General features: G+C 40.9%; 1 protein-coding gene across 2 annotated transcripts in view; it reads left to right on the forward strand.

The window, feature by feature from the left end:
- Window positions 1-9,477, forward strand: part of MRPS31 (mitochondrial ribosomal protein S31) — a 77,448-nt gene extending 67,971 nt beyond the window's left edge. For both annotated transcript variants that reach the window (XM_077298164.1, XM_077298163.1), the window contains exon 7: window positions 9,081-9,477. In XM_077298164.1, the coding sequence (XP_077154279.1) occupies window positions 9,081-9,313 (233 nt within the window). In that variant the 3' untranslated portion in view covers window positions 9,314-9,477. The remainder of the gene's footprint in view (window positions 1-9,080) is intronic.
- The last annotated feature ends 1,181 nt before the right edge of the window (window positions 9,478-10,658 follow it).

A 10,658-nucleotide genomic window follows, 5' to 3' on the forward strand; every position in this document is an offset into this window, starting at 1 on the left:
AATCCAGAAACGTCATTGGCTGGATGAAAGATGCAAGAGTCTGTCTGGATCCCAGAAGCTCACTCAGCTTTTATGCACACACTGATTACAAGCAAACAGGATATTATCTTTAATAGCCATTCAAACCCTTTTGTGTCAACTTTGCTTGTTATCAGGCCAAAATCACCAAGGTATGTGAACTTTTGATCAGGGTCATTTGGATATTTTGGGTTGACATTATGATTTAAAGAGAGAATCCACAGTAGTTTGAAAATAAATGGCTGCACCCAACCAATATCCATGAGTGGAGAAAAAAGTTTTGGTGCTATCATTCATATTCTTTGAAAAAAGGCCAAGAAAGCAAAAAAACTCTATAATAATTAAATATATACCGTATATATTACACACTGTTTTGTTACTTACTGGGGTTGGTGGCTGCTGTGAAGCAGGGTTCCAGGGTCGCTGGTGGGGGAGGCAGGAGTGGGGTGATGCTGCAGGCTGGGATGAGGGGGTGCAGATGGAGATCTCGGCACTATGGAACTGCGGGGGCTCTGACCTTTCACAAAATGTCGGCAGAGCCCCCCGCAGAAGCGCCGGAGCCCCCCTCAGCCTGCAGCCTACAGCAACGGTACCGGTAAGGTATATCCACATTATAAGAGCACCCCCATTTTCCCTCCAAATTTGAGAGAGAAAAAAAAGTGCGTCTTGTAATCCGGAAAAATACGGTATTTAATATATTTATCTTTAAAAAAGGACTTCAAGAAAATTTTTAGCTGTGAATGCTGTTATCATTAATGTTGTTCTGTTTCGTAAGAAGAGATGAAAAAAGGCATCATGGCCAACATCACTGCTTTGTTGCAGGATTTTCTTTAAAATATAGCTTTCCCCAGAATGTTCTGGTAATCCTTAGTCTTGGCAAGTAATCCATCAGAGCAGATCAGAAGAGCAGAAGTGTTTGTTGTGCTGACCCGAAGTGACCCAAATCGCTTTTACTTTTGACTTTGGGTGGAGTTACCTATTAATTCCGCTAACAATATTGTGAATTGTTTGGTGGAAGTACAGAGGAGAATAAAGGTGTTATTGAGGATGTAACAGATCTCATGCGGCTTGTGAGAAGCAGGTGAACCTCCTTCTTCCTCCATCATGTAAAGGCCCTCAAGGCACAAGTCATCATCGGGATTCTGTAAAAGCGGAATGGGAATCCTTATCAGTTACTAGTGGAATATAGAAGCCTCAATAGATGCTAAACAGCTTGGGTATATATATATACAGTTAGGGCCATATATATTTGGACAGAGACAACATTTTTCTAATTTTGGTTATAGACATTACCACAATGAATTTTAAACAAAACAATTCAGATGCAGTTGAAGTTCAGACTTTCAGCTTTCATTTGAGGGTATCCACATTAAAATTGGATGAAGGGTTTAGGAGTTTCAGCTCATTAACATGTGCCACCCTGTTTTTAAAGGGACCAAAAGTAATTGGACAATTGACTCCAAGGCTATTTCATGGAGAGGTGTGGGCAATCCCTTCGTTATATCATTCTCAATTAAGCAGATAAAAGGCCTGGAGGTGATCTGAGGTATGGTGCTTGCATTTGGAAGGTTTTGCTGTGAAGTAAACATGCGGTCAAATGAGCTCTCCATGCAGGTGAAACAAGCCATCCTTAACCCCTTCACCCCCGAGGGTGGTTTGCACGTTAATGACCGGGCCAATTTTTACAATTCTGACCACTGTCCCTTTATGAGGTTATAACTCTGGAACGCTTCAACGGATCTTGGCGATTCTGACATTGTTTTCTCGTGACATATTGTACTTCATGATAGTGATAAAATTTCTTCGATATAAGTTGCGTTTATTTGTGAAAAAAACGAATATTTGGCGAAAATTTTGAAAATTTCGCAATTTTCCAACTTTTAATTTTTATGCCCTTAAATCACAGACATATGTCACGCAAAATACTTAATAAGTAACATTTCCCACATGTCTACTTTACATCAGCACAATTTTGGAACCAAAATTTTTTTTTGTGACGGAGTTATAAGGGTTAAAAGTTGACCAGCAATTTCTCATTTTTACAACACCATTTTTTTTTAGGGACCACATCTCATTTGAAGTCATTTTGAGGGGTCTATATGATAGAAAATACCCAAGTGTGACACCATTCTAAAAACTGCACCCCTCAAGGTACTCAAAACCACTTTCAAGAAGTTTATTAACCCTTCAGGTGTTTCACAGGAATTTTTGGAATGTTTAAATAAAAATGAACATTTAACTTTTTTTCACACAAAATTTATTTCAGATCCAATTTGTTTTATTTTACCAAGGGTAACAGGAGAAAATAGACCCCAAAATTTGTTGTACAATTTGTCCTGAGTACGCTGATACCCCATATGTGGGGGTAATCCACTGTTTGGGCGCATGGGAGAGCTCGGAAGGAAAGGAGCGCCATTTGACTTTTCAATGCAAAATTGACTGGAATTGAGATGGGACGCCATGTTGCATTTGGAGAGCCCCTGATGTGCCTAAACATTGAAACCCCCCACAAGTGACACCATTTTGGAAAGTAGACCCCCTAAGGAACTTATCTAGATGTGTGGTGAGCACTTTGACCCAACAAGTGCTTCACAGAAGTTTATAATGCAGAGCGGTAAAAATAAAAAATCATATTTTTTCACAAAAATGATCTTTTCGCCCCCAATTTTTTATTTTCCCAAGGGTAAGAGAAGAAATTGGACCCCAAAAATTGTTGTGCAATTTGTCCTGAGTACGCTGATACCCCATATGTGGGTGTAAACCATTGTTTGGGCGCAGGGCAGAGCTCGGAAGGGAAGGAGCGCCATTTGACTTTTCAATGCAAAATTGACTGGAATTGAGATGGGACGTCATGTTGCGTTTGGAGAGCTCCTGATGTGCCTAAACATTGAAACCCCCCACAAGTGACACCATTTTGGAAAGTAGACCCCCTAAGGAACTTATCTAGATGTGTGGTGAGCACTTTGACCCAACAAGTGCTTCACAGAAGTTTATAATGCAGAGCCGTAAAAATAAAAAATCATATTTTTTCACAAAAATGATCTTTTCACCCCCATTTTTTTATTTCCCCAAGGGTAAGAGAAGAAATTAGAGCACAAAAGTTGTTGTGCAATTTGTCCTGAGTACGACGAAACCCCATATGTGGGGGTAAACCACTGTTTGGGCGCATAGCAGAGCTCGGAAGGGAAGGAGCGCTATTTTACTTTTCAATGCAAAATTGACTGGAATTAAGATGGGATGCCATGTTGCGTTTGCAGAGCCCCTGATGTGCCTAAACATTAAAAACCCCCACAAGTGACACCATTTTGGAAAGTAGACCCCCTAAGGAACTTATCTAGATGTGTTTTGAGAGCTTTGAACCCCCAAGTGTTTCACTACAGTTTATAACGCAGAGCCGTGAAAATAAATTCTTTTTTTTTTTTCACAAAAATGATTTTTTAGCCCCCAGTTTTGTATTTTCACAAGGGTATCAGGATGAATTGGACCTCAAAAGTTGTTGTCCAATTTGTCCTGAGTATGCTGATACCCCATATGTGGGGGGGAACCACTGTTTGGGCGCATGACAGAGCTCGGAAGGGAAGGAGCGCCATTTGGAATGCAGACTTAAATGGATTGGTCTGCAGGCGTCACGTTGCATTTGCAGAGCCCCTGATGTACCCAAACAGTACAAACCCCCCACAAGTGACCCCATATTGGAAACTAGACCCCCCAAGGAACTTATCTAGATGTGTTGTGAGAACTTTGAACCCCCAAGTGTTTCACTACAGTTTATAACGCAGAGCCGTGAAAATAAATTCTTTTTTTTTTTTCACAAAAATGATTTTTTAGCCCCCAGTTTTGTATTTTCACAAGGGTAACAGGATAAATTGGACCCCAAAATTTGTTGTCCAATTTGTCCTGAGTATGCTGATACCCGATATGTGGGGGGGAACCACTGTTTGGGCGCATGACAGAGCTCGGAAGGGAAGGAGCGCCATTTGGAATGCAGACTTAAATGGATTGGTCTGCAGGCGTCACGTTGCAATTGCAGAGCCCCTGATGTACGCAAACAGTACAAACCCCCCACAAGTGACCCCATATCGGAAACTAGACCCCCCAAGGAACTTATCTAGATGTGTTGTGAGAACTTTGAACCCCCAAGTGTTTCACTACAGTTTACAACGCAGGGCCGTGAAAATAAAAAATCCTTTTTTTCCCACAAAACTTATTTTTTGGCCCCCAGTTTTGTATTTTCACAAGGGTAGCAGGAGAAATTGGACCCCAAAAGATGATGTCCAATTTGTCCTGAGTACGCTGATACCCCATATGTTGGGGTAAACCCCTGTTTGGGCACACGGCAGAGCTCGGAAGGGAAGGAGCACTGTTTTCCTTTTTCAAAGCAGAATTGGCTGGAATTCAGATCGGATGCCATATCCCGTTTGGAAAGCCCCTGATGTGCCCGAACAGTGGAAACCCCCCAATTATAACGGAAACCCTAATCCAAAAACACCCCTTACCCTAATCCCAACAGTAACCCTAACCACTCCTCTAACCCAGACACACCCAACCCTATTCCCAACCGTAAATGTAATCCAAACCCTAACCCTATCTTTAGCCCCAACCCTAGCCCTAACCCTAACCCTAGCCCTAACCCTAGCAATAACCCTAGCCCTAACTCTATTCCTAACTCTAGCCCTAACCCTAACCCTAATGGGAAAATGGAAATAAATACATTTTTTAATTTTTTTATTTTTCCCTAACTAAGGGGGTGATGAAGGGGGGTTTGATTTACTTTTATAGCGGGTTTTTTAGCGGATTTTTATGATTGGCAGCCGTCACACACTGAAAGACGCTTTTCATTGCAAAAAATATTTTTTGCGTTACCACATTTTGAGAGCTGTAATTTTTCCATATTTGAGTCCACAGAGTCATGTGAGATCTTGTTTTTTGCGGGATGCGTTGACGTTTTTATTGGTAACATTTTCGGACACGTGACATTTTTTGATCGCTTTTTATTCTGATTTTTGTGAGGCAGAGTGATCAAAAACCAGCTATTCATGAATTTCTTTTTGGGGAGGCGTTTATACCGTTCCGCGTTTGGTAAAATTGATAAAGCAGTTTTATTCGTCGGGTCAGTACGATTACAGCGATATCTCATTTATATCATTTTTTTTATGTTTTGGCGCTTTTATACGATAAAAACTATTTTATAGAAAAAATAATTATTTTGGTATTGCTTTATTCTCAGGACTATAACTTTTTTATTTTTTTGCTGATGATGCTGTATGGCGGCTCGTTTTTTGCGGGACAAGATGACGTTTTCAGCGGTACCATGGTTATTTATATCAGTCTTTTTGATCGCGTGTTATTCCACTTTTTGTTCGGCGGTATGATAATAAAGCGTTGTTTTTTGCCTCGTTTTTTTTTTTTTTTTCTTACGGTGTTTACTGAAGGGGTTAACTAGTGGGCCAGTTTTATAGGTCGGGTCGTTACGGACGCGGCGATACTAAATATGTGTACTTTTATTGTTTTTTTTATTTTATTTAGATAAAGAAATGTATTTATGGGAATAATATATTTTTTTTTTTTTCATTATTTTGGAATTTTTTTTTTTTTTTTTTTTTTTTTTTACACATTTGGAAATTTTTTTTTTTACTTTTTTACTTTGCCCCAGGGGGGGACAATACAGATCGGTGATCTGTCAGTTTGCATAGCACTCTGACAGATCACCGATCTGTGAGAAGTGCAGGCTGCTTCACAGTGCCTGCTCTGAGCAGGCTTCTGTGAAGCCACCTCCCTCCCTGCAGGACCCGGATCCGCGGCCATCTTGGATCCGGGTCTGGAGCAGGCAGGGAGGGAGGTAAGACCCTCGCAGCAACGCGATCACATCGCGTTGCTGCGGGGGGCTCAGGGAAGCCCGCAGGGAGCCCCCTCCCTGCGCGATGCTTCCCTGCACCGCCGGCACATCGCGATCATGTTTGATCGCGGTGTGCCGGGGGTTAATGTGCCGGGGGCGGTCCGTGACCGCTCCTGGCACATAGTGCCGGATGTCAGCTGCGATATGCAGCTGACACCCGGCCGCGCTCCCCCCGTGAGCGCGGCCGATCGGCTATGACGTACTATCCCGTCGAGGGTCAGATAGGCCCAGGTCACCTCGACGGGATAGTACGTCTAAGGTCACAGAGGGGTTAAGCTGCGAAAACAGAAAAAACCCATCCGAGAAATTGCTACAATATTAGGAGTGGCAAAATCTACAGTTTGGTACATCCTGAGAAAGAAAGAAAGCACTGGTGAACTCATCAATGCAAAAAGACCTGGGTGCCCACAGAAGACAATCGTGGTGGATGATCGCAGAATAATCTCCATGGTGAAGATAAACCCCTTCACAACAGCCAACCAAGTGAAGAACACTCTCCAGGAGGTCGGCGTATCAATATCCAAATCTACCATAAAGAGAAGACTGCATGAAAGTAAATACAGAGGGTTCACTGCACGGTGCAAGCCACTCATAAGCATCAAGAATAAAAAGGCTAGACTGGACTTTGCTAAAAAACATCTAAAAAAGCCAGCACAGTTCTGGAAGAATATTCTTTAGACAGATGAAACCAAGATCAAACTGTACCAGAATGATGGAAAGAGAAAAGTATGGCGAAGGCATGGTACAGCTCATGACCCAAAGCATACCACATCATCTGTAAAACACAGCGGAGGCAGTGTGATGGCTTGGGCATGCATGGCTGCCAGTGGCACTGGGTCACTAGTGTTTATTGATGATGTGATACGGGACAGAAGCAGCCGAATGAATTCTGAGGTATTCAGAGACATACTGTATGCTCAGATCCAGCCAAATGCAGCCAAACTGATTGGTCGTCGTTTCATACTACAGATGGACAATGACCCAAAACATAAAGCCAAAGCAACCCAGGAGTTTATTAAAGCAAAGAAGTGGAATATTCTTGAATGGCCAAGTCAGTCACCTGATCTCAACCCAATTGAGCATGCATTTCACTTGTTAAAGACTAAACTTCAGACAGAAAGGCCCACAAACAAACAGCAACTGAAAACCACCGCAGTGAAGGCCTGGCAGAGCATCAAAAAGGAGGAAACACAGCGTCTGGTGACGTCCATGAGTTCAAGACTTCAGGCAGTCATTGCCAACAAAGGGTTTTCGAACAAGTACTAGAAATGAACATTTTATTTACAATTATTTAATCTGTCCAATTACTTTTAGCCCCTTTAAAAACAGAGTGGCACATGTTAAGGAGCTGAAACTCCTAAACCCTTCATCCAATTTTAATGTGGATACCCTCAAATGAAAGCTGAAAGTCTGAACTTCAACTGCATCTGAATTGTTTTGTTTAAAATTCATTTTGGTAATGTCTATAACCAAAATTAGAAAAATGTTGTCTCTGTCCAAATATATTTGGACCGAACTCTGTGTGTGTGTGTGTGTGTGTGTGTGTGTGTGTGTGTGTGTGTGTGTATATACACATACATACATACATACATACATACATACATACATACATACATACATACATACATACATATGTGTGTATATATATATATACACTCACCGGCCACTTTATTAGGTACACCATGCTAGTAACGGGTTGGACCCCCTTTTGCCTTCAGAACTGCCTCAATTCTTCGTGGCATAGATTCAACAAGGTGCTGGAAGCATTCCTCAGAGATTTTGGTCCATATTGACATGATGGCATCACACAGTTGCCGCAGATTTGTCGGCTGCACATCCCAAAGATGCTCCATACAAGGCAGGATGGATCCATGCTTTCATGTTGTTTACACCAAATTCTGACCCTACCATCCGAATGTCGCAGCAGAAATCGAGACTCATCAGACCAAGCAACGTTTTTCCAATCTTCTACTGTCCAATTTCGATGAGCTTGTACAAATTGTAGCCTCAGTTTCCTGTTCTTAGCTGAAAGGAGTGGTACCCGGTGTGGTCTTCTGCTGCTGTAGCCCATCTGCCTCAAAGTTCGACGCACTGTGCGTTCAGAGATGCTCTTAGGCCTACCTTGGTTGTAACGGGTGGCGATTTGAGTCACTGTTGCCTTTCTATCAGCTCGAACCAGTCTGCCCATTCTCCTCTGACCTCTGGCATCAACAAGGCATTTCCGCCCACAGAACTGCCGCTCACTGGATTTTTTTTCTTTTTCGGACCATTCTCTGTAAACCCTAGAGATGGTTGTGCGTGAAAATCCCAGTAGATCAGCAGTTTCTGAAATACTCAGACCAGCCCTTCTGGCACCAACAACCATGCCACGTTCAAAGGCACTCAAATCACCTTTCTTCCCCATACTGATGCTCGGTTTGAACTGCAGGAGATTGTCTTGACCATGTCTACATGCCTAAATGCACTGAGTTGCCGCCATGTGATTGGCTGATTAGAAATTAAGTGTTAACAAGAAGTTGGACAGGTGTACCTAATAAAGTGGCCGGTGAGTGTATATATATATATATATATACATACATATGTGTGTATATATATATATATATATATATATATATATATATACACACACACACACACACACGTGTATGTGTGTGTTTTATAAGCACAAACAAGCTGGAAAACCTTGTACTTTACAGCAGGTCCTTGTTTGATGTGCAGATTTGCTGTCACAGTTCTCCAGCTGTTTATTGGTTGTGTACTTTGTTTTAAATTTCATAATAAAAAATCTGGTCAAAGACAAACACTATTAATGATTACATAAGGTGCCAACACTTAACTATTTGATAAGTACAAATAGTCCAATATATTAGTATATACGGATAACGTTATAGTCTGTCATAAAAAGGCTTGACTATGTACAATTTCTGGCCAGAATGCTCCAATAAAAAAACTATCAAAAATTTGCGAATTCAAAATATGTTATTACCTGAATCCTTGAACACCCATAGTGTGACCCTTCTCCTACAAATAACAACAAATTGATGCACGTTTCGTGCTTTTTTTTTTTTGTAGTATATAAATTATAAAAGTACAGGGCAGCAAATACTGTGTCCTGTTCTTGAAATGCCAACTTTAGACACTCATGGTGATATAATTTCTCTTGCAGGTCTTGATGAGGAGCAGAAGGTAGAGTTCCATGAGCACATATTCCTGGAAAAGTATTTGGAAGACTTCCCAAAGCATGGTCCAATCAGACATTTTATGGAGCTGGTAATATGTGGCCTTTCCAAAAATCCGTACCTTACTGTCCAACAGAAGAAAGATCACATAGACTGGTTCCATGATTACTTTCATAAAAAAGAGGATCTTCTCAGAGAATGTGACGTTTACATCAACTGAAGTGGAGGTGCAGTTCCTGCTCTCCAATCGCAACCTTTTTTTTTCTTTCACTCCTAGTTCTGAAGAACTGTGTATACTTGGACCCCGAGAAACTTCCCATCTCCAGCTAAATGGCAAATGAAGAACATTGCTTGTTTCATTAATAAAATATATTCTAGAATTTGTTTGTTTGTATGTACGGTAATCTTTAGAAAAGAGTATTTCCGGGCTTTCCAATTTAGTTGGATGTCATACTGTTCTACAAGGTGAATACTACGCTACTTGGTTCAAGCTTGTTATAGATCAACCATATTTTATTTCATTGCAGCTGAAACTCCTAAACCCTTCATCCATTATTCAGCTTCATCAGCATAAAAATAAAAAAGCTATAGGTGTCAGTAAAACGATGCAGAAATTTTTTTCTATCAAATTGTTTTTATTGTGTAAAAGCAGCAAAACTTAAAGCTACATAAATATGATATAGTTGTAATCGTACTGACACGAAGAATAAAGCTGCTGTATCGCTTTGACTACACTGAGTACTTACATTGGGTTTTATGTGTAAATCTCTGAAAAAACATGATTCAGTCAAAAAACCCCAAAACATGCATGTGTCTTTTTATATAATGTATGTAAACTTCTGGTTTCAACTGTAGATGTGTGGTGAGCGCCTTGAACCCCCCAAATGCCTCAAAGAAATTTATATCTTTGAGCCGTGAAAATAAAAAAAATCACATTTTTTCCGCAAAAACGTTTTTAGCCCCTTTTTTTTGTTTTTATAAGGGTAACAGGAGAAAAGGGACCTAAAAAATGTTTAAATTTCCCCTGAGTGTGCTGATACCCCATATATGGTGAAAAACTACTGTTTGGGCGCACGGCAAGGCTCAGAAGGAAAGGAGTGACAGTTTGGAGTGCAGACTTTGTTGGAATGGTCTGCGAGCGTTATGTCATGTTTGAAGAGCCCCTGATGTGCCTAAACAGTGGAATCCCCACACTGGTGACCCTATTTTGCAAAGTAGACTGCCCAAGATATTTATCTAGATGTATGGTGAGCACCTTGAACCACCAGGTGCTTCACAGAAATTTATAATTTTAAGCCATGAAATTAAAAAAAAAAAAACTTTTTTTCTACAAAAATGTTCGTTTAGCCCCAATTTGTTTTATTTTCAAAAGAGTGACAAGAGATAATAGACCCCAAAATTTGTTGTACAATTTCTCCTGAGTACGTTGATACCACGTATGTGATGGAAAACTACTGCTTGGGTGCACGGTAGGGCTCAGAAAGGAATGACTAATGTTTTGGAGCGCAGACTTTGATTGAATGCTCTGCGCACCCCATGTCGCGTTTGAAGAGCCCCTGATGTGC

This window comes from Ranitomeya variabilis, chromosome 3, assembly GCF_051348905.1.
Source record: "Ranitomeya variabilis isolate aRanVar5 chromosome 3, aRanVar5.hap1, whole genome shotgun sequence".
In the NCBI taxonomy this organism is placed as follows: Eukaryota; Metazoa; Chordata; class Amphibia; order Anura; family Dendrobatidae; genus Ranitomeya; species Ranitomeya variabilis.